At 54.6% G+C, this 21,905-nt stretch overlaps 8 protein-coding genes across 8 annotated transcripts; 6 read left to right on the top strand and 2 right to left on the bottom strand.

The window, feature by feature from the left end:
- The first annotated feature begins 377 nt into the window (after window positions 1-377).
- BO72DRAFT_448782 (transient receptor potential ion channel family protein) lies at window positions 378-3,124 on the top strand. The gene is made up of 2 exons (XM_040944872.1): window positions 378-1,126; window positions 1,212-3,124. The coding sequence occupies exons 1-2, from the start codon at window positions 754-756 to the stop codon at window positions 2,960-2,962; spliced, it is 2,124 nt and encodes a 707-aa protein (XP_040800531.1). The 5' UTR covers window positions 378-753; the 3' UTR covers window positions 2,963-3,124.
- An 878-nt stretch (window positions 3,125-4,002) lies between these two features.
- BO72DRAFT_528405 (MIP/aquaporin family protein) lies at window positions 4,003-5,093 on the bottom strand (the record flags this gene model as incomplete). Its single annotated transcript, XM_040950182.1, has 3 exons — window positions 4,003-4,297; window positions 4,393-4,696; window positions 4,782-5,093. The coding sequence occupies 3 exons, from the start codon at window positions 5,091-5,093 to the stop codon at window positions 4,044-4,046; spliced, it is 870 nt and encodes a 289-aa protein (XP_040800530.1). The 3' UTR covers window positions 4,003-4,043.
- A 1,959-nt stretch (window positions 5,094-7,052) lies between these two features.
- BO72DRAFT_448780 (arylsulfatase) lies at window positions 7,053-9,152 on the top strand. Its single transcript, XM_040944871.1, has 2 exons — window positions 7,053-7,302; window positions 7,396-9,152. Exons 1-2 carry the CDS (start codon window positions 7,145-7,147, stop codon window positions 9,092-9,094), a joined length of 1,857 nt encoding a protein of 618 aa, XP_040800529.1. The 5' UTR covers window positions 7,053-7,144; the 3' UTR covers window positions 9,095-9,152.
- On the bottom strand, window positions 9,152-10,775 carry BO72DRAFT_129638 (uncharacterized protein). The gene is made up of 2 exons (XM_040939087.1): window positions 10,629-10,775; window positions 9,152-10,559 (listed from the first exon to the last, which is right to left on the bottom strand). Exons 1-2 carry the CDS (start codon window positions 10,640-10,642, stop codon window positions 9,209-9,211), a joined length of 1,365 nt encoding a protein of 454 aa, XP_040800528.1. The 5' UTR covers window positions 10,643-10,775; the 3' UTR covers window positions 9,152-9,208.
- A 781-nt stretch (window positions 10,776-11,556) lies between these two features.
- On the top strand, window positions 11,557-13,581 carry BO72DRAFT_448778 (uncharacterized protein). Its single transcript, XM_040944870.1, has one exon. It carries the CDS (start codon window positions 11,753-11,755, stop codon window positions 13,340-13,342), a length of 1,590 nt encoding a protein of 529 aa, XP_040800527.1. The 5' UTR covers window positions 11,557-11,752; the 3' UTR covers window positions 13,343-13,581.
- Window positions 13,582-14,744: 1,163 nt separating this feature from the next.
- BO72DRAFT_129583 (leucine-rich repeat domain-containing protein) lies at window positions 14,745-16,563 on the top strand. Its single transcript, XM_040939086.1, has one exon. The coding sequence runs from the start codon at window positions 14,857-14,859 to the stop codon at window positions 16,399-16,401; it is 1,545 nt and encodes a 514-aa protein (XP_040800526.1). The 5' UTR covers window positions 14,745-14,856; the 3' UTR covers window positions 16,402-16,563.
- Window positions 16,564-17,784: 1,221 nt separating this feature from the next.
- Window positions 17,785-19,859, top strand: BO72DRAFT_497014 (uncharacterized protein; the record flags this gene model as incomplete). Its single annotated transcript, XM_040948668.1, has 2 exons — window positions 17,785-19,559; window positions 19,625-19,859. The coding sequence occupies 2 exons, from the start codon at window positions 17,785-17,787 to the stop codon at window positions 19,857-19,859; spliced, it is 2,010 nt and encodes a 669-aa protein (XP_040800525.1).
- Window positions 19,860-20,172: 313 nt separating this feature from the next.
- Window positions 20,173-21,164, top strand: BO72DRAFT_528399 (ankyrin repeat domain-containing protein). Its single transcript, XM_040950181.1, has 2 exons — window positions 20,173-20,511; window positions 20,600-21,164. The coding sequence occupies exons 1-2, from the start codon at window positions 20,195-20,197 to the stop codon at window positions 21,093-21,095; spliced, it is 813 nt and encodes a 270-aa protein (XP_040800524.1). The 5' UTR covers window positions 20,173-20,194; the 3' UTR covers window positions 21,096-21,164.
- The last annotated feature ends 741 nt before the right edge of the window (window positions 21,165-21,905 follow it).

Genomic DNA, 21,905 nt, shown 5'->3' with positions numbered 1-21,905 from the left:
CCTGACAGGTGGATCACGTGGATCAGGGACTGCCTGAGGATCGGCGGTTGTTGGCAGTTCCTCTGATTGAGTGAACGAATGTTCTCTTATAAGTAAGTTAGCAGGTGGATGTTCCTGGATCAGATCTGATTACCTGATCATAGACCCTTTGTGCTCCAGACACAGTACGGACTACATAGGGTCGTATCCACCACGGTGTCTCTGCTCACAGATGACGGAATAATCAGCTGCAGGATTACACCGTTCCGGAACAAAGACCGGTCAGAATGGTGATGTTACATGTGCCCAGTGGACAAGTTCTTCCCCCTAAAAACTAGGTAGGGTGTTGTGTAATGATAATACTAGGTAACCAGCATAATGCCACCGATAACCACTCGCTTTCTTCTGCCGCCAGAGTCATCTCTGGTCACTAGACTAGACTAGACTAACCTACAAACAACCACGAGTCTAGCCCACTGACCAAAAAAGCTACTTACTCCGCTATTATTAGACATATAAGACAAGCGGGCGCTAACCCGCCTCTTCTTCTCTGGCGGGCTTTATTGATTGCGAGATCATCAGGCATCATTGGGGTCTCTCTCACTCTCACTTCCGCACTCACTCTCCCACGTCTCTCGTTCACAGTCGTTCGCTCTTTTTATCTGATTCCCCCGGTTCCCCTATCTACCCCTATCCCCTCATCCCCTCACCACCACCTCCTAATCCAGAAAAGTGAAAAAACCCCCCAACCATTGATGCGCCACTCCACCGACAATGTGGTGGTCATCACGTTTTCTTAGCGGTCTGATCGCCTGTACGGCCGCCTCCGTCGTCTCGGCCACCCGCCTGATCGAATCCAATGCGCTGAGTCTCTGCCAGAACAGTCCGAACTTTACGGCCACCTACTTCAGCGTCCGCTTCACCCCCAACAACCGCTCCCTCGCCCTCAGTTTCGACGGCGTGGCCGCGATCTCCGGCTATGTCACCGCGGACATTGTCGTCAACGTTTATGGCTATGAGCTGACCACTGAGTCCCTGAACCCGTGCACGATGAACCTGGCCGGCCTCTGCCCCATGAATGCGGGGAACATCAACGTCCCGAACGCCAACATCGACATCCCCGAGAACGTCGTCAAGAGGATTCCAGGTTGGTTTCCGCCTGAAACCCAGCGATTTTGCTGGACTCCGTGGGGGAGGTGCTAGCTTTGACGGGAGAGCTAACGGGGCATTAGGGATCGCGTACACCGTCCCGGATCTGGACGCCTCCGTTCGCATTTACATCAATTCCACCGACGCCGGCGGGGAGAGTATCGCCTGCATCGAAGCGAGCCTGTCGAACGGGAAGACCGTCTACCAGAAAGGTGTGGGATGGGCCACGGCGGTCATATCGGGAGTTGGCTTGATCGCATCGGCGGTCACGGCCAGTCTGGGCAATTCCAACACTGCCGCCCACGTCGCCGCCAACGTTCTGTCGTTCTTCGGGTTCATGCAAGCGCAGGCCATGTTCGGGATGATCTCCGTGCACATGCCCCCCATCGTCGCCGCGTGGACGCAGAACTTCCAGTGGAGCATGGGGATCATCCGGGTGACCTTCCTAGAGAAGATCTGCACCTGGTACCAGCGCGCCACGGGCGGCACGCCGAGCACGGTGCTTTCCGAGCTGTCGACCGTCTCGGTGGAGGTCATGCGGCGCAGGAAACGCTCGATCGAGGGGGCGGCGACGGCGGCGGCCGTCCGCCTCTTCAAGCGCGCCGACGGGCAGTCGGCGACCGCGAAAACCGGCACGGTCGTCGTCCGCGGCATCAAACGCGTCGGGTTCACGGCCCACATTGAAGGCACCAACATCTTCCTGACGGGGCTAATTTTCTTCGTCTTCTTCGTCGCCGTCGTGATGATCATCGTCGGCGCCTTGAAGGCGGCCTCCAAGCTGCTGGCGCGGTACGGCAAGATCCGCCACGATCAGTTCGCCGACTTCCACGTCTCCAAGGGGATCCTGTACCGGATGGTGCAGATCGGGTTCCCGCAGATGTGCGTCCTCTGCCTGTGGGAGTTCACGCAGCATGATTCGGCCGCGGAGGCCCTCCTGGCCGCCGTAATGCTGCTGTCCGTGATTGGGGCCCTGGGCTGGGCGGCGGTCAAGGTGATCCTCATCGCGCGCAACTCGGTAGGGATGCATCGCAACCCGGCCTACATCCTGTACTCGGACGAGAGCTGCCTCAACAAGCTGGGGTTCCTGTACGTGCAGTACCGCGCGACAGCCTACTACTTCCTGGTTCCGGCGATGACCTACGTCATCCTCAAGGCGATGTTCATCGGCCTGAGCCAGGAGGCGCCGATCGTGCAGACGGTGGCCCTGGTCATCATCGAGACCCTGATGCTGATCGGCATCAGCATCCTGCGCCCCTGGATGGACCGCAAGACCAACGGGTACAACATCGCGATCGGGGCGATCAACTTCGTGAATGCGATCTTCCTCCTGTTCTTCTCGCAGGTGTTCGACCAGCCGGGGATCGTCACCGGCGTCATGGGGGTGATCTTCTTCGTGTACAACGCGGCGTTCGTGCTGGTCCTGCTCGTCCTCGTGCTCGTCACCTCGGCCTTTGCCATCTTTTCGAAGAACCCGGACCTGCGCTACCAGCCCATGCGCGACGACCGCGGCTCGTTCATCAAATCGCAGAGCCAACTAGGGATGACGGAGCTGGACGCGTTGGGCTCGACCGCCCGCGGCGAAAGCCCGCTCAAGCGATTTTACATGGCCGGCGAAGGGAATGTGTCCTCCAGTGCCACCGGTCTTGGGGCCGCGGGCGCAGGAATCCCCGGTAGCCGCAGCCGCGACAGCATTCCCAGCCATCGCACCTCCGCCTCGCCAACCACGCGCTCCTCCCTCGTGCCCAGCACCGCAAGGGGGCCCAGTCCCGTGGGTCACGTGGACTCGCCAGCCACGGATGGTGCCTCTGGGCGCGCCAAGCATGCCAACGCATGATCTCTTCTTTGTTTGGTGGAGTTTCATTTGACGATTTAGCTGAATTGATTTGATTGCGATGGGATGAAGGCGTTGAAATTCGAGATTTGTTGACTGGGATCTTGCTTGGGCTTTTTACAGATGTTGATATTCGCTTTTTCGAATCTGAAAAGTCGATTTGCTGTTTCTTGTGCCGGGGTGGAAATTCGTCGCGTAGTTGTCGCGTAGCGGACGGTGGGAATGGGTCACCACCGAAGAGGATTCTGTAGATCTCCAAGCACCCTAGGATCGATTCATTGGAGAAAGAGGGAAGGCTACAGAAAGCTATCGACGTGCCAATATAATGGGTCGAATCAAGACAGATCGGTGTAAGGAAGAAATCAGCAATTGGTGTTGACCGGTCCTTCCACGACAAGCCCGCAGGTCCCCCTTCGCATATCGTGGTCTCGAATGGATTCAACGGCGATTGTAGGTAGGTGTCTGAGAAGCAAACTGGACAGCTGGAAACTTGTCACAACAGAAGAACAGGATAATTTTGGCTGATGATCCGAGGATAATTTACACAGTGGCTAACCCATTCCAAGTTGTGGCTTCATTGTATTCCTGGACACAGATCCCGAAGACCATTGACATTGTCACCCCGTGTGTATCAGCCACGCCTTTGCCTTCGCGAGAACCTTGCCCACTTCTCCTCGGTCTCGATACACATGGAAGTGCAGTACCTCCGGCTACAACTTACGGAGGCATTGCCGCCCCGGATAATGGCAGATGGATCGAGATCAGACACCGAGCCCACGAGATCAACAAGACGCGCCAGCATGGCACTGCATGGCACTTGCAGGCTCTGCTGGGATAGAAAAGGCCACGCAATGCTTCCGATGTCATTACAGCCTATACGGCGACAGAATCTTCGAGTCTACCAGCCTGCTATCTTCTCGAACCACGCCATGATCGCAGTACCACTACGAGGACCTGCACAATACCAGAGTCTCAACCAGTATACCCCCCATCCCCAGCCCCCTTCAACCCTTGGTGCAATCCCTTCCAAACTTGACAACTATGACAACCCTGCACAACAAGATCGCATCCGCCAAGCCAAACATCAACATCCTCCGGACTGGTGCTCCTGCTCTTCCTCCTGCTGGTGCTCCTGCTCCTTCGGCTCCGTCGCATCCTGCCCCGGATTCGCCTCGGGGTAGTTGAACGCCTTCGCGAAGCGATAGTACCCGACGGCCAGGAGCGCGCCCATCAGCGGCCCGACCCAGTAGATGTAGTGGTAGCCCGGGAAGCTGGCGGCGGCGACGTCGGGGCCGAACGAGCGGGCCGGGTTCAGGGAGCCGCCGGTGAAGTAGACTCCTAGGCCCAACACAACACCCAACCATACTCATTAGATCACGTCTCCTCAGTCTTGTAGGGGGGACCAACGGAGGGAAGAAGAACACGAGGCTTACCGGCCAACTCCGCCACAAACAGCGCCAGCCCGATGCCCACGGGCGCCAGGAACGTGGCGTTATGCTTCTCCGCCGCCAGCATCAAGATCGTGACCACCAGCAGCGCGGTCAGAAACATCTCGATGAAGAGGCCCCGCGCGATGGAGGTGTCGGCGTGGAGCCGCGTCTGCACGACCGCGATCGGCGCCGGGAACATGCACGAGACCAGCGCGGCGGCCACAATGCCGCCCAGGATCTGGGCGGGCACCAGAAATGCGCAGCGGAGCCAGGGCATTGTCCCCGCCAGGGAAAGGCCGAGTGTTACCTGCCCCCCGCGGTCCAGGGGTTGTTAGGGTCTGGTTTTGGTTTGTGTTCTTGGGGTGAGGGGTGAGGGGTGAGGGTGGGCGTACAGCGGGGTTGAAGAGCCCGCCGGAGATCCGGTAGAAGGCCCACGCCACTACTAGCAGGGACATGCCGAAGCTCAGGGAGATGTAGAGTAGGCGCTGCGGGGTGATGGTGTCGCTGGCGCTGGCGCTGGTCATCGCGGCCACTTGCGTCCCGGCGAAGGCGAACCAGAGGAAGAGGACGGTCCCGACGAACTCGCTCGATGCAGCAAGAAAATGGTTCTTTAGGGCTTTTCTTCTTTGGTGGAGTCGGGTTCGTGAGTTGGTGGTGCGTGGCGGTTGGTGTTCCACGTCTGTGTTTTGGGATGGATTCTGCATAGTTGGTAAGGGGAGGAGGAGTTTCGAGGTCTGGTTTGGGGTGGGTTGGGGGTTGTGTAAGGCAGTAGACAAATACAAACTGGTGGCTCTTGTGATCTTCGATCTGTTCTTACTATATATTTACAGTTGGTTGTTCTTATCAGGGCTGGTGGTCTCTGAAGGTGTAGATTATAGTGGATGTCAATTCTGGATAGATGGGGATGCTCTATCGAGCGTCACGATGACAGTATACGAGAATTGAGGAAGAAATAAGCGACAAAAGTACCACTCCCACGGATAGAGTTTGGGTGTATGCTGGCAAGGTGTCATCAATTTGATGAGATACAGGACTCAGGATTGGATCGCATCTCCGTAAACCCACTCATTCATTAAGATGAGTAGGAATTCTTCCGCGAGGACCGATATGGAGTCTAATATGCTGGAATCGTGGTCGAACAAGATGAAGTATTATGGGCAGGGTTTCAATGTCTAATCATCTGATATGCACAAGCTTACAATCCGGCCAAGTGACTGATATCTGTGGGATTGGCAGCATGGGATCTGATCCTGTTGGATCACCGTGGCGGCTCAGTTACCAGCCACAAGGTGTTTTGGACTCGGGGTTCCAGTACCCTGGATTCCCTGTTGAATTAAGTTTGTGGGTGGTTGGTTGGCAGGTGTCTACCACGTGAGGATATCCGATCCGTGGAGCACATCTGGTAATAGGTGACGTGAGCATTACAGCTACAGCTTCGGTTACAGTTCTCCTTACTGTATGAGTGTGCCAACACAGTGGTCTGGAAGTAACGCATTCTTGGTCCTATGTATGGTCTTGGTGGTTAGTATGGGCTGGGTATTATTGGCTGGTGGAGCTTACCGTGGCCAAAGTATGCTTTGCAGATTCAATGTTCAATTCTACAGATCACATAGTGGTCATCTTGTCCTGCAACCCTGATCTTTCGGACATGCACCGCACACCTTACCATGAACCTTCTGTTTTATGCCGTCTATCCCAATAGACAATCGTGGACGTCACAAGCCTTTCTTGGTTACAATTAGCTGATGGGTTCGAAGCGACTAAGGGACATTCTTGAAAATTCTTGAAAGGAACTACATTCATAAATTGTTGGGTAACCCTGCCGGCATCGCTGGGGTTTGTCACAAGCCGTAGGACCAACTTCAGTCACAGAAACCCCTCATAATGATAGAATGTCTATCGCTTTGTAGAAGCTTGCCTCCAGTAGTCCAAAAAAGGAATGACATAGTTATCTGCCTAATGACCTTTCATGCTCTCGTGGTCTGCATATGCTGAATAGATGGAAGTGGTCAGCGCAAGATTACCACCAGTGGCATTGGTGGTTGCTGGTATTAGCTGGATATGAACCACTATGGTCGGGACAAGTAGAAGCAACTGGTGAGTATGGAGAAAATGAACCACCGCAATGACTACTAAGGTTGGTTTGGGACTACTTAGTTCAGCCGCTGAGAGCATTTAGCAGTGTGAAAGTAGTAAAAATACATACAGTATTGGATGAACAACGTATAGTAGTAGAGCATGAAGCGAGTGATTGTATACTCTCCTTGTTGAAGCAGAGGCGCCGCATTGGGCGAGCGGCCGGGACTGGCAGCAAAATACTTGGGTACTACTATTACTTGGAACTTACCACCTACCTACTTTCCCCCTCACTTCATTCCATTCAACTCCTCCTGATCAGACCACCTCACATCCATCTTCCCTTCCATCATGGAGGTCACAGACAACTACACCCCATGCAGCAAAATAGCCGAGAGCCGAATTCGCAATCGATGCGGGGTTGCTGTCAGCAGCAGCCATTGGCTACAACCCAGCCAAGGCGACGCAATCCCCGCCGATCATGCTGCTTATCAGCCGACTCCCGATAGACGACGCAGGCAGTGCATGTATACACGGCGCAACAGTGCGGGGATGCAGACGACTGCCTTTAAATTGAGCTCGCCCGTCACCAATGCTGGTTGCTGCTCAAACCTCCTTGTACATTCTCCAGCACCTTTCGACGCCAAGTGAAGTGTTAACAATCTCAATCACCCCCACCATGGCTCCCAAACGCCCCAACTTCCTCGTCGTCGTAGCCGACGACCTGGGCTACTCAGACATCGGCTGCTATGGCGGCGAGATCCGCACCCCGAATCTGAACCGCTTGGCGGAGGAGGGTGTGCGGTTTACCGACTTCCATGCCGCAGCAGCGTGCTCGTTTGTCACCCCTTTCTTTCCCTCACTCGTACTGTCATGCTTGGTTTTCTTGTCTTGGCATAACGCTGACCGTCCGATACAATAATAATACAGCCCCACCCGCGCCATGATCATGACGGGAACGGACCACCACATAGCGGGCCTCGGCAACCTAATCGAGTGGACCAACATCACCGGCCAGAACGGGCCCAAGGGGTCGCAGATGTCCACCGCCCCGCAACGCGGGATGCCGGGCTACGAAGGCTATCTCAACGAACGGGTGGTCGCGCTACCCGAGCTCCTCCGCGACGCCGGCTACCACACCCTCATGGCCGGCAAGTGGCATCTGGGGCTGACCCCGGACCGCGCCCCCTGTAAGCGGGGCTTCGAGCGGTCGCTGGCGCACCTCCCGGCCTGCTCGAATCATTACGCCTTCGAGCCGCAGCTGGCGGGCGCGGATGAGACCCCGACGTTTCTGGAGGCGAGCTTTATTGCACTGCATATGGAGGATGACCGGTACGTGAAAAAGTTGCCGGAGGGGTGGTACTCGTCGGATGGGTACGGGGACCGGATGTGCCAATACCTGCGGGAATGGCACGAGCGGGAGGATGGTGGCGAGGGAGGGGAAGAACAGCGGAGACCGTTCTTCGCTTACTTGCCTTTCACGGCGCCGCATTGGCCGCTTCAGGCGCCACGGGAGTATATCGAGCATTATCGCGGGGTGTACGATGAGGGACCGGATGTGCTGCGCCAGAAGAGACTGGAGAGGCTGAAGGCGTTGGGCATGATCCGCCAGGATGTGGAGGCGCATCCGGTCGTGGCGGAGGGGGAGGTCAAGCCGTGGGAGGAATTCACCCCGGAGGAGAAGGTGTTGTCGTGTCGCGCGATGGAGGTGTTCGCTGCGATGGTCGAGTGCATCGATGCCAATGTTGGGAAGGTGGTGGATTACCTGGAGTCCATTGGCGAGCTCGACAACACCTTCGTCTGCTTCATGTCGGATAATGGCGCAGAGGGGGCCGCGTACGAGGCCTACCCAATGGTGCAGAGTGGCGTGATGCCGCATCTGCAGAAGTACTATGACAACTCTCTGGAGAATCTGGGGAACTACAACTCGTTCATCTGGTACGGGCCACGGTGGGCGCAGGCCGCAACCGCTCCCTCGCGATTGTACAAAGCCTACACGACGGAAGGCGGCGTGCATGTGCCCTTCCTGGCACGCTTCCCGGCCTCGGTGCGCGAAACGGCCGACCACGTCCAGAACAGCAGTATCACGGATCAATTCGCTACGGTCATGGATCTGGCCCCGTCGATCCTGGAGATGGCGGGCGTGACGCATCCAGCACCACTCTATCAGGGGCGGGAGGTCGTACCGATGCGAGGGAAGTCGTTCTACCCCTGGGCTACGGGTGAGAGTCCCCGCATTCACGAGAAGGAATTCATCCAAGGGTGGGAAACGTGTGGCCGGGCGGCATTGCGGTTCGGGGACTGGAAGATCGTCTATATCCCGAAGCCGAAGGGGCCGGAGCGATGGCAGCTGTACAACCTGGTCGAGGACCCCGGCGAGATCCACGATCTGGCAGAGGGGCATCCCGATCGATTGAAGCAGCTACTGAAACTGTGGGATCAGTACGTCATAGAAACCGGCGTGATTCCTCTCAATCCAGATTTGGGCGAGTTCCTGGAAGCGACCGAGGCGCAGATGCCGGAGAATGCGTGGATGGAGTACGACTACTGGAAGCAGGGGGCCCGAGACGAGCCGGAGAAATTCATGAGGCAGCCCCCTCGGTTTCAGCGGGTGGTCAAGCAGTTCTGAGCGAGAGCTCGGGGTGGCTACGGCTATGCTAAGTATATAATGACCTTATGTATCGAAGAATAGCTCCAGTATAACCGAACCCAAAGTGCTTTCCCATCAAATCGTCTCCCTCGATCAACCAGAGCCCCTCCCCCCAGACCGATACGGCCGCGCTATACAATCAGGGAACGATTCAATCAAAGGCGCCGACGCCTCCAGCAGTAGCTGCTTCTTCCAAGCTCCCGGCCTCTCAGCCCTAGCCCCCGTACCCTCCCCACCATGAACCTGACGTAGCCCATGTCTCTCCCTCACAGCCACCCGCCCAGGGCGCGAACAAGCCCCCAGCTCCCCATTCTCACGCCGCACACGCAACCGCTCCCTCGCCAGCCGCAGCCCCTCCAGCGCGCGCTCAAGCTCCCCCTCCTCCAACTTCGCACTCCTGCCATACTGAAACCCAAAGACCCGACCCCTCTCGAACGGCCTCTCATCCAGGTACACGTAGTGGTAGATCTCGTTCCGCTGCATGCGATCCTCCCCGCGGATCTCGGCATGCGATCGCCGCCGCCGGAGCAGCATCTCCGTCAGATTCCGGACATACAGGGGGAAGACGTCCGGCGAGGTGCGGAAGAACAGCCGGCCGGGGTCTTCCTCGTTGTCATCGGGACTGGGGCTGGAGGGGGCTGGGGCTAGGGCTAGCCTCCGCCGGAGAGCGTCCCGCGCGTGATGGAAGCTTATCGGCTGATCTGCAGTAGAACCAGTACCAGTACCAGTGTCCATACCAGTACCAGCCGCAGCCGCAGCCGCAGCCGCCGCAGTCCTGTCCCGAATATCCGATGCAGCCGGATGCAGCGTCCCGGCCTCATACAGGAAGAACGGCTCATCAGGTTTCTTCTCGACCTCCGCCGCCGCCGCCACATGATCGCCACCGTAAACAACAACCCGCATCCCCCGCAGCGACCGCAGCCGATCCAGCTCCAACAACCCCCCGTCCCAATAGGTGTCTCTCCCGCTGGCCGCCGGGAACGCCAGCGCCATTTCGACGGACACGGAGCGGAGGTGCGGGCAGGCGTGCCGGACTAAGGCGAAGGTCTCGTGCCAGTCCGCGGCGTGCGTTTCCATGCCCTGCGCGAGCGGGAGGAAGAAGGCGAGGTGCCGGATTGCGTGGATCTGGGGGCGGGTGAGGCAGCTGGTGAAGTTGGCGAATGCCTCTGTTTGCTGGGTGCGGAAGAGCGGGGTGCTGTAGGCGTAGGAGTGGGTTTCGTGGTGGAGTTGGCGGTTGGTTAGGAGGAGGGCGTAGCTGGGTTGGTACCCGGATTTGTTGAGGGTGGTGGTGGTGGCTTCTGGGTTGCGGCAGAGGGGGCGGTTGTCGATGCTGCACTGGGCGGGAATGGGTTTGTGTTGGATGGTGATGGGCTGGGTGGTGAAGAGGTAGGTGTAGATCATTTGGCGGAGTTCGAGGGGGAGGGTTAGGAGGGTGGGTATGGGGCTGTTTGGGTTAGATGGGTTGTCGGGGGATGAGAGGCGGGATGGCTGGGCTGGGGTGTTGAGGGCTTACTGGGGGAACTCCATGGTTAGGGCTGGGGAGATGCGGTTGAAGCTGTTGTGGTTGCTTTAGATCTTTGGTCGAGGGATAAACACAGAAGAAAGATCATGTCGCAATCGCGTTGGAGGCTGATTGCTGCTTACTCTGCGCTAATGACGCTAAAGTTCTTGGACTATAACTAATGCTTATCTATCACTGTAAGCCATTTTTTTCGATCCGGGTTGTATATAATAGATACAACTTTCGGACTGTGTTAAGGTTTGATTTCTGGCTTACCGACTACTGGAAACAGAATGTAGTTGTATTTTGTAGTCAGAACCTGAATATACCGTGCTTGTATGGGAGCTGGGACGTCTAAGTAGATCTTGACCACAGACAACTACAAGATCAAATTAACTGACTCTTTGAAAGCCTCGATATATCCTTGTTTGAGAGATAGTTGATTACTGGAGATGGAGGGCATGAAGTTGAGGATGAATTTTGCATGTAAAATCGTAGGTAGTCTAGTACGGAGTAGAGTAGGTAGAACGCCTGACCTTCCCAAAAGGAAGCCGGAACGCCCCGACATTCCTTACTACAACATCATAATATGTAAACAAGTAATGCTGATGCAGAGTACAATTGAGTGGGGCACTCAACTCTACACATATCCAAGTACTGGCAGGCTTGAGGTCACTGAATCAGGCATTCACTTCCGACTTCAGCTGAACAGGCAACAATTGTCTAAGTGAAGTAGATCCCGAGTCGGCATGTTACCAGCCCGACACATTTTACTCCACTCTATTGCCGGCGACCCGATCAGATGTATGTATATGACTGTATGTACATGTACATGTATGTATTGAGAGATCCGCTTTTAAATACCCAAGTACATTGTAAGTTTGTAACATGATCCAGGGTTCGCTAAACCAACCAGGCCCACAATTGAGGCCTAGTGTTCTTGTATTCCAGGTCCAACTGAGACACCTCCTAATTAGTCCATTGAACTCAATGAACAAAATAGCATCCTTTAAATGAGGTAGAAGACATCTGATGCTTCATTTCTGCCAGTTCAGACCGCTCCCAAGTGTTTTTCTTCCATTCAACACTTACTTCTGACTTCCTTACCTTGAACCTCATACGACCCGCCCATCAACATGTCCGACTTAGCGCGGAGCACCGGACTGCACGAGTTGCCCCCTGAGATCTTCGAGTCAACCCTCACACACCTGGACCTCGAATCGATCAAGGCTCTCCGCTTAGTCGACCGAAAGCTGGCCGAGAAGTGCATCGGACCCCGATTCCTAAGGTGCATCCAACAGCCTGTTCTTGATGTCTCACCGCAGAGTCTTCGCTGTCTGCATGCGTTGGCGCGCATTCCTGCACTCAGCAAGAAGATCCACTCGCTCACATTCCTTGCCATAACAATGGAGCCTTCTGGGTTAGACAAGGACATCAAATCTGGGTGGTACAGAGTGGAGAAACTCAACAAGCATGGATACGTTACTTCCCGGAGCACAGCCAAATTCACGCCCGAGGAACTGGAAAAGGCCAAATCTGATCTGCGCTGGCTCAATGAACAGCAAGAGGCCAGAGATCAGGAGTCACCCAGCGAGATGATTGAGATCCTGCAACTCGCGCTCAAATTGTTTGGAACCTTGGATGTCATCCGCTTTGATGGCGGGGTCCTCCGCGGTCGGACGGAGAGAAAGGCGCCCAATTCTCAAGACTGGCAGCCACTCTGGGCGCGAGCCTCGCAAATCCTCTCGTGGGTTTTGAAAGCAATGGTGCAGAGTAGGGTCTCGGTGAAGAGCCTTGATATCTTTCGTGATACTGATAAATGCTGTATTCCGATTGACAAGATCACCGATATTGCATTGGATCTGGGCCCAGGGCAGCTGGAAATACTCGGCAAGGATCTGATATCGCTTAAGCTCAGTATTTCCATGGCTATGGAGGATTCTCTTAAAGATGAGCTGGAAGATGAGGACGAGGAGGACGAGGAGGACGAGGAGGAAGAGGAAGAAAAGGAAGAAGAAGGAGAGGATCCCCAGCCCGTGCTAGAGGATGGAACACCCGGGATAGCATCACTCTTCCTCAAATCCGCACCAGCTCTTCGAGAGCTGGACTTAACATTCCGGCGCACTGCATATGGACAAGAATTATTTCACTACTACGATAGGATCGTCGACACTGTCGCTCATGAAACCCAATTGCCATTGTTGGAAAAATGTGCGTTGTCGGGATTCGCGGCCAAAGGACAGTCCCTGCTGCTCTTTCTCCAAAAGCATTCCAACCTGCGCTCGTTGACGCTGCATGAGTGTCACCTGACCTCTGGGTCATGGACCCCGATCTTTACTCATTTGGAGCGTTCTATGCCAATGCTGGAGAATCTCAGCCTTAAGAACCTGTTTGGGAGACATATGCAGAACCTGAAGTATGCACAGTCAAGGGGACATGCTTTACTCGATCCCACTCGTGAGCAAGAAGCAAAGGATGACGAGCAGGAGGGCAAGGGGATGGTAGTCCTGCTGCCAGTCTGGGACACAAATTGGCCACCGCAGTGGACACGCTACTCGCATTCCAATGGATTAGCTGTGCACACCAGGGACTTCACCCGCGAGGACTTGGCCAAAGGACTGGTGTTCCGGCCGCTTAGAAAAGCGCCTGGACGAGCCCTTGGTTCCCCTGAGCTTATGCGCTGGAGTAATTCTAGGATTCAACTTTACGCGCGTCCCACAGGTTAATGGCATGGTTTATTCTTTGAGACTTTAAGGCAGAACAAGTGGTTTTCAGCCAGTCCGCCAAGCGACTTACCTCTGCACAGAGCTTAGATGGTTCTACAAAACCCTGGCCATCTCCATCAGTCAAGGGTCAAGGCATATGAAGTACTTGCAGAAAGCAGAATCGTCATTGTACCACGATAATTGTACTCTATATACTAAGATGAATCATATACAAGTTATGCAATGTAGCTACCGGATAAAGCAAGCCATTGAGATTGTGCCGATCGAACTGAGCCGGAAGGCCAAATATGACAATTTAACCCTAAAAGGCAGGACACGTCGCGGCTGAATCGAGTAGTCGCGCGTGAAAGTGAAGATAGGTTGAATGTCTTCATAATCCTGGCGATCCCGATTCACCAAAGAGTACTATGTATAGCACCTAAACCCCACGCACGTTGCCATTCGCAACAACACCCATGTTCCAGGAGATATTCTTGCGAGAGCCACAAGAAATAGCGTCAGGACAACTACACATTTACCATGTATCTGAGCGGTACAGCGTTTTCTGGCGTTCAAGCCACGACATAGCCCATGTTTGTATTTTGCCCCTCCCAATAGAGTAATCGGATCGTACTTGAAGAGGTTCTCCCCCTCTAGTGGTAACCTCATTACATAAAGTAGATTATCATTTTACTTTCTTCTTATAGGTCGTCGACAAGGTCTTGTACTGTAGGCCGTCGCTGGTATAGTAGTTAAGAACTTTCCAAGTGGTCTACTTCCTGAAGATCATTTCTTATCAACATCCAGATAGCAAGATCAGATTGGCTTTACAATATACGTTGAAGAGTAGGTAGTTAGCATTACGACCTTACTTCTGATCTAAACACACTTACCGATCTGTCACTGCATTAGGCATCCACTGCACTTCCAACAGGCAGCAATGTGTACTAAGCGGGGCTACTTTTTAGGTATGAGGTGTCACTAATCCCAAGGAGGCTAGCTTGCATCGCAGACAGCCCTTGCTCCACTGGGCCCTGGGAGTATACCAGACCCTGGTCGAAGATTTCTCTGTCCAGATGCATAACTCCGTACCTCGATCCTCAATCTCAGAATCCAGACAGTGACTGCTGATATGACAGATAGATCTGTTCCCCATTCAAAGGTTTCCATGGGTTATATGTGCTAGCAAATTGCCACCTGGCAGTGTGCCGAGACTTTTAGTATGTGTATTGATGGATCCACCTGAAATACCCGAGCACTCCGTGCCCTCGATCCAGGGTTCACTGGATCAATAAACTCCCCAATTCAGGCTTAGTGTTGTCATAGGCCTGGTCCAACTGAGACAGTTCCCAGTCCGTACTTCCCCCGATAGAACCTTGAAAAAGTACCATCATGGACTGCACCCTCAAGAACCAGTCCAGCAGTTTAATTCTGCCAATACCGACCGCTTTACTCATATAAAGTGTCTTGTCTACCGGGTGTTGTTGACCGGCCCACTACCATCGGAACCCACAACCTCAGCCAGCTTCATCAGGATGTCCAACCATGAGCCCAAGGGCAGACAACTGCATGAGCTGCCGCCCGAAATCTTCCAACAGGTCCTCACCGACCTGGATCTGGCGTCCATCAAGGCCCTCCGCCTGACCACGCGCACGCTCGCCGAGAAGTGCCTCGGGCCCCGGGACCAGCTCATCCAACCCGTGCTCGACTTCTCGCCGCAGAATCTGCGCGCCCTGTATGCCCTGGCATGTGACCCCGTCCTCAGCCCGAAGGTGCATTCCCTGACCTTCCTGGCCACCTCCCTGGAATCTCGGGAATTGGAGAAGAGCATCGAAGCCGGATACTACGAGGAAGTAACCTTCAATGGCCCCATATGGTCCAGGGAAGAAGTCGACTATACCCCCGAGGAGCTGGGCAAGGCTCAGGCGGAGCTACGCTGGCTCAAGGAGCAGCAGGAAGCGCGGGCCGCCGAATCGCCGAGCGAGATGGTGGACCTCCTGCAGCGGGCACTGCAGGGCTTCGGCGCGTTGCAGTCGATCCGCCTCGATGGCGGGATCGTCTGCGGACGTGGACGCGCTAAGAGAGAGCCCCCGGGCTACAAACAATGGAGGCCGTTCTGGGAGAGAGCCTCGCGGGTGCTCGCCTGGGTGCTGACTGCGATGGTGCAAAGTGGCGTCTCGGTGAGGGATTTCGATGTGTATTACAACACCGACCGGTGCTGTATTCCGGTGGATGAGATTGCTGCTCTGGCGGCGGGGTTCGGCCAATCACAGCTGGAGGTATTCGGAAAGAACCTGCACTCGCTTCAGCTGAGCTTGGCGGGGGCGTTAAAGGATGCTCAGGTTGAGAAGGCGGAGGAGGGAAAAGAAAAAGAGGAGGAAAAGGACGAATCGCCTGAGTTTCAATCCCTCTTTCAATCGGCTCCGGCTCTTCAAGAGTTGGTTCTGAGATTTCGGCGTACCGGCCGACTAGAGACTCGCAATCGCTATGACTACATAATCAACAGCATCGCCAAGGAAGTCCACTTTCCTATGCTGGAGAAATGTGAACTTGCTGGTCTTCCTTTAAAAAAAGAGTCACTGCTACTTTTTCTTCAGAGGCATCCCAACCTTCGCTCCCTATCATTACATGAGTGTCATCTGACCTCGGGTTCCTGGACCCCGATCTTTACTCATCTACAGTCGATGCCCAGGCTTGAGACCCTCAGCCTCTCGAATCTCTTTGGCAAGCACATGCAGAATCGGAAGTATGAACAACGACGGCGTCATCCTTCTTCGCCATCGCTTTCCTCGACGTCCAAGACAGAGAATGAGCCCGATGACGAGCTGGAGGAGGGCGACGGAATGGTGGTTCTGCTGCCAATTTGGAATGTCCCTTCCAAAGACCGTTGGGCCGGCTGGTTTACCGAGTACCCCCATTCCAATGGGAGAGCAGTGCACACCAGGGACTTCACTCGCGAGGAACTGGCCAAGGGACTGGTCTTTCGGCCGCTAACCAAAGGGCCAGGATGCGCGATCGGCTCTGCCCAGGCCATGAACTGGAGGAATAGTCGGCGAGAGCTTTATGCGCCGCTTGTATAGGTCAGTGACGTGGGGTGCTTGCAACTCTGTTTGTGGAGGCGGTCCCATCATTGAAACATACGAGGCTAAAGTGAATGGTAACTATTACAAATCTTGAAGTCTTTTACACTGTGCGCATTTAGGTCAGCAATCTCCCACGGGAAGTCAGACTCAACACTATTGCTATGACGAACAAAGTTGGTCAATTACTGACTCACCAGCGGTTGCAGTAACCAAGTGAACGATTCGGTCTTGGGCCGAGTAAAGTCGCTTTCAATTGACTGTGGAGACTCTAGTACCTCTAGTGCCTGTCTCGCCCCACCGGCTAGTACTAGAGGACCCACTATGTTGATCCTCCACTTGCGCCATAAGCGACATCACCGGTCTGAAGACAGATACACAAGTCCTCGTGAAGAGAATGTACTCATATTCAAGTCTGATGCACACACGATTACCGAAATCCAATCCAGTTACTCGGAACGAGGCAGAATTGATCCTTACGACAGGATATCAACGCATAGAGACGATCAATATATTGATGCAATTATCTTGCACTGTCTTAATGTAAACAATTGGTCAGATGCCCTGAGATTTTGTGATGGGGGTGGATGGAGGAGAGCACTAGGTCAATAGATTAGGGATCAGTGGTTAGGTAGGTACTCGGGCAAGAAGCAGACCAGAACTGGAAGAATTCTCGGACATTGACTCATTAGCTACATGCACCGTACCTACCCACTGCCTTACTGTCTGACTGCTAATTTCAAAACCTCCCTCTGCACTTTAGGTCTAGTTGCCTCCTCGCTATGGGCTTTATTAGGCTGCAGGTACTGCACTATGCGGTTCTAATGACTACCCAGTTATTACTAGAACGATCTATCCGAACCGCTTGCTGAGAAAGGCTTTCGCTTCTCCTTGAGGCTCCCAGGGCCCATGGAGACTGAGCACAGAAAACTTGGGCGTTCCATGGGACCCTACGGCAGCTTCTCGCCCTCAGCCGCTGCTCTCCAGCGGCAATCAAAGCACTGCGTTCTTCTCGTTCTTCTGCCTTCAGACTCGCTCGCTGAACGTAAGCAATATTGTCTGCGGCGCGGAGAATATCCTCGTCAGTGAGTTCGGGCTGCAATGGTGGATCTGAATGTCTTGTCATAAACCAAGGACATTTTCTGTGGTCTGTCGTGGAAGTTGTGGCAGATCTGAATACCGCAGTTCAATGGTGCGGTGGGCGCTCGTTCGGGCTGACTACTTGCAGCCCTGCTCATCTCCATGGTTTCGCTGCTGGAGCCTTCAGCCTCGCGTGGTTATATCATATTAAGAGACCATCAAATCCAACAATGTGATTTTATCTATATTTCACCAGGGAGGATGCCACCGCAATGGTGTGCCAAGCGCAGATGGCGGCTCAATATGGCCTGGAATGTGGAGTCTAGCCTTGAACCCCTCAATTCCTCAACTCCTCAACTCACCTGCGCGCCTACGTACTCAACCGTCCCAAGCTGTGACGCGCAGAACGCGCGCACTACCACCATGATCACTACAGTGACCTCCTTCGCCCCAAATGCGACGGGGTGTTTGTCGACTGTTCAAGGGCAACAGATTGCTGTCGCATCGTACATCAATCCCCTAAGTGATCCGGCCGCCTGGGATCGGCTGATCGATTATGATGTGAACAAAATGCCTATCTTGGTAGCCAACGTTTTGAACGGTCCGGATTCGACCGTTGACCCGAGCTGGCAAGGTGTGATCGAGCGAGCCTCATCTGCAGGCAAAACGGTTCTCGGCTATGTGCGCACCGGATACCTGGGCTTGAGTGACCAGATCTTCCAGACGCGGCTGGGCTCAGGCAACCTGGCAGATTGGACAGCTCAAATAGAGGAAGATGTTGATATGTGGTACAAGCTGTATGGCGACAGCATTGGCGGCATATTCTTCGATGAAGGCTGGCCTGAATGCGGCATCAACAATGAATACGTGGACTTGTACAAGTATATCAACGCCTATACAAAGCGTGCTCACCCCGGCGCGTACACGGTCCTGAACCCTGGGTCACCCATGGCGTCTTGCTTCGAGGATACCATGGACACCCTCCTTACTTTCGAGCAGAGCTACGACTCTTACATTGACAACTACACACCTAACGACTGGACTCCCAGAGATCCGCGGAAGCTATGGCACACCGTGTACAACGTGCCCGAGTCTGCCACTAGCGAAGTAGTCCAGTTAGCCAAAGAGCGCGGGGCGGGCTTCTTGCAGCTCACCGATGACATGTTGCCCAATCCATACGACACTCTTCCCGCGGACTCGTACATCCAAAGTATGATGGATGGAATTGACGGTGGCTCGCTGTCAAACGCGGGTGCAGTCGCTTGGGAATCGGACGGCGCTGCGGGAGCCGTGACTGAACTGACAGTGATGACCTCAGACTACAGTTCGGCGAAGTTATCTTGGGCTGCGGCCTCGAATGCTCAGGGGTATCATGTGTATGCCAGTGGTAGTCTTGCTGCCAGCGTTCCCAGCTCGATGACCGAAGTGACAATCGGCAGTCTCGCATCCGGAACCAGCTACACGTTCTACGTCAGTGCCGTAGGAGAAGGCGGCACACTGGGTTCGTCTTCGAACCAGGTTACCGTGACCACCAAACAACTTCCGGGTGGGAGGACGGTAACAAATTACAAGTCATCTCCCCGGGAGAACTCGACGGTCATTGAGGCTGATGTGCTGGTGCCTTATTCCTCCGTCCGCCTCTACATCTGGCACTCGATCGAGTGCGACTTCGACGAGGATCCAGGTTGGGGTGTCAATTTCAACGTGGACAACTACGTCTGCACCCACTATATGGTGGATGGCACGGCTCTTTACCGCTACGACGGGGTCTTTGTAACGGGGACCACCGCGCCCCCGTGGTCCTGGGAGGTGATCGACACCGTCACACTCGATGTCAGCGGCTACACTTACAGGTGGACACTACCCCTGAGCACGTCGGCTGTTGATACGAGCAAGTTTGTGGTGCAGGCGCAGGGCTACAACCCCATGATTAACGCCTTCGAGCCAGACCCGTCCGACTATGACTGCAAGGGCTCGTCCATGTGTACCACCCCGGAGTTGTTGAAGTGGTGCGATCACGCTGCGAATGACTTGTATCGAGACGACGAGATAAACTATCATTCGGCCGAGGTGATTGAGTGAGTCTTCCATCACAATTATAGCCATTCTGACGCGAGTCCTGACCTTATATCTCTAACTATAGTGATAGCGTCTACAGCAATCAGAATGGAAACTGCTGGGGCGATCTGACCCGGGGTTGCGGTGTCTTCATTCAAGGTCAAAGCTGCAGTATCAGCGGGAACGAGATGTGGAATGCCTACCAGAATATCCGCAACATCGGCGGCTGTAAGAAGTGCGGCTCGTACCATCGGAAAGATGGGTGCAGGGTGACCGTCGATTATGTCTATCAATGCGACAATCATCAAGATCTATCATGACCTCGCAGAGAGTGAACAGGGAAGAACTATCGTCCTTATGATACAACCGATGTTAATGACATAGAGCATACATACCTAACGTATCCAAACCACCTGTCTCCTCTACTGTAAACTTCAAGTCCGGTGGGAGTGGAACCGAACGCATGGTGGGGACAAGCTCCACCAAACCACTCCACTTGTACCGGTTCGATCTTCACATCAGAAGCCAACGCAGCGGGTTCCATGGTAAATGAGTTGACTATTTACCTAGCTAACCATAACCAAGTACGTACTCAAAATGACCCAACTTCCCAGACCAACCGTCCAAAACCCCATTTCCTCCAGACAAACACCCCATGGCCCCCAACAACCCATTCATCGACGCCTTCCACGACGCCTGTTTCGAGGGCAACCTTCCGCAAACCCAAGCCCTTCTCGCAAGCGGGCGCCTCATCAGCCCCACGGACCTCGACGAGGCCCTCAACCTCGCCACCGGCGAAGCGCACCCAGACATCGTAACCGCGCTCTTCGCCGCCGGCGCCCGCGTCACCCGCGATTCCGCGAGCTTCCTGACCGGCAAATCCGGCCATCAGCACCCGAGCATCGTCCGATGCTACCTCGACCACGGCCTCGACCCCAACAGCGTAGTCTCCAACGGCGAGCCTCTTCTGCGGTACGTCCAGCCCAGCACCCCCCACTTCCCCCCCCTGCTTTCGCATCTTCTAGCCTCTAAAACCCCCACGACTAACTAAGCACCCGAGGGAATCCAGCTTCTTGAAAGACCCCGCCTGCGCGCGCGAATTACTCTCGCGGGGCGCGGACCCCAACCGCCGCGGGCCCAGGGGCGTCACGCCCCTGGCCTGCGCTCTGGAATACGTCTGCGAAGACACATCGCTCTTCGAGCTGCTCGTCGAACACGGAGCGAAGCTGGAGGCGGACCTGCTCTTCGAGGCGGTCAGTTCGCGTGGGGAGGGCGGGGGCGGGGCGGGGTGCAAGACGCGGTTCTTGCTGGGGAAGGGGCTGGATCCGAACACGACCTCCCCGGAATGGGGCACGCCTTTGCATCGGGCGGTCTCTCTTGCGAAGGAGGAGGTCGTGCGGGTGCTGCTGGAGGCGGGCGCGGATCCCGCGGCGAGGGTGCGTTGCAGGCAATTCGCTGACCAAAGCCCCTCGGAAGTCGCCGAGAGGCGTCGGCTGAGGAACCCTGAACTGCTGGCTTCGCGTAGGACTATACTTGAGATGCTCCTCCGGTCTTGAGCAGCGGGGCGGGGTGAAGGTGGTCGGCCGGTTGGATAGGATAGTATCAAACCCTTGGACCATAAGAACCGATTAGTCTCACCTAGACCTTTTGGATGGATGTCAGCGGGCTATAGAGGTAATAGAGTCGAAGGACGGTCTACCAGTGGTTCTAGTCTTGATTTAAGTATTATGCAGGCCTATGCAGGGGTCATTGAATTGCCCCGGGCCGGTTCAACTATAGTCTGGCGCAGCCAGCCCCACCGAGTAAGTTATAGAGCCTTGTAGAACTCTTCTTATCTTGCAGCTGTTCTGTTGATCTTCGCCTGCGAGGTCCTTCAAGTCTCCACAGATCTATGCGACACTGGCTGCCGTCTTCGTTTCCATTGTTTTTCAAGCAATCGTCATGCGAGCGGTCCCTGAAATCTCTGGTTGGAGCCAGCCACTCACTCACCTGAGACCCTGGGGATCCTTATACAATATTGTTATTGTTGTAATATAACGGACTTGGTAAGACTTTACTCTTTCTGTACATAAATCCTGTGCACTGAGGAGAACTATATCTAGATAAGTAAAGGTAAATTGATATTTAAGTGGAGAAGGCTTCTAGAGTCATATAGTCGGTGTTCATAAGAGTCAGCCATATTTGCTATCATAGCTCCCTCTTACAACGAACCTACTAGGCTTGACAGATTGGATTGTTATAGCGTGGATCCACAGTGCCAGTAGGCAACCCTTGCCAGGACAAAGTATTTATGATTTATACGAAAGGAGATCTTGGCACTGCAAATCTCTAAACCAATGCCAAGACCGACCCATGTCAAGTGTCGG

Source organism: Aspergillus fijiensis (genome assembly GCF_003184825.1).
Source record: "Aspergillus fijiensis CBS 313.89 unplaced genomic scaffold BO72scaffold_28, whole genome shotgun sequence".
Classification (NCBI taxonomy): domain Eukaryota; kingdom Fungi; phylum Ascomycota; class Eurotiomycetes; order Eurotiales; family Aspergillaceae; genus Aspergillus; species Aspergillus fijiensis.
This window is presented reverse-complemented; position numbering and strand designations above follow the sequence as displayed.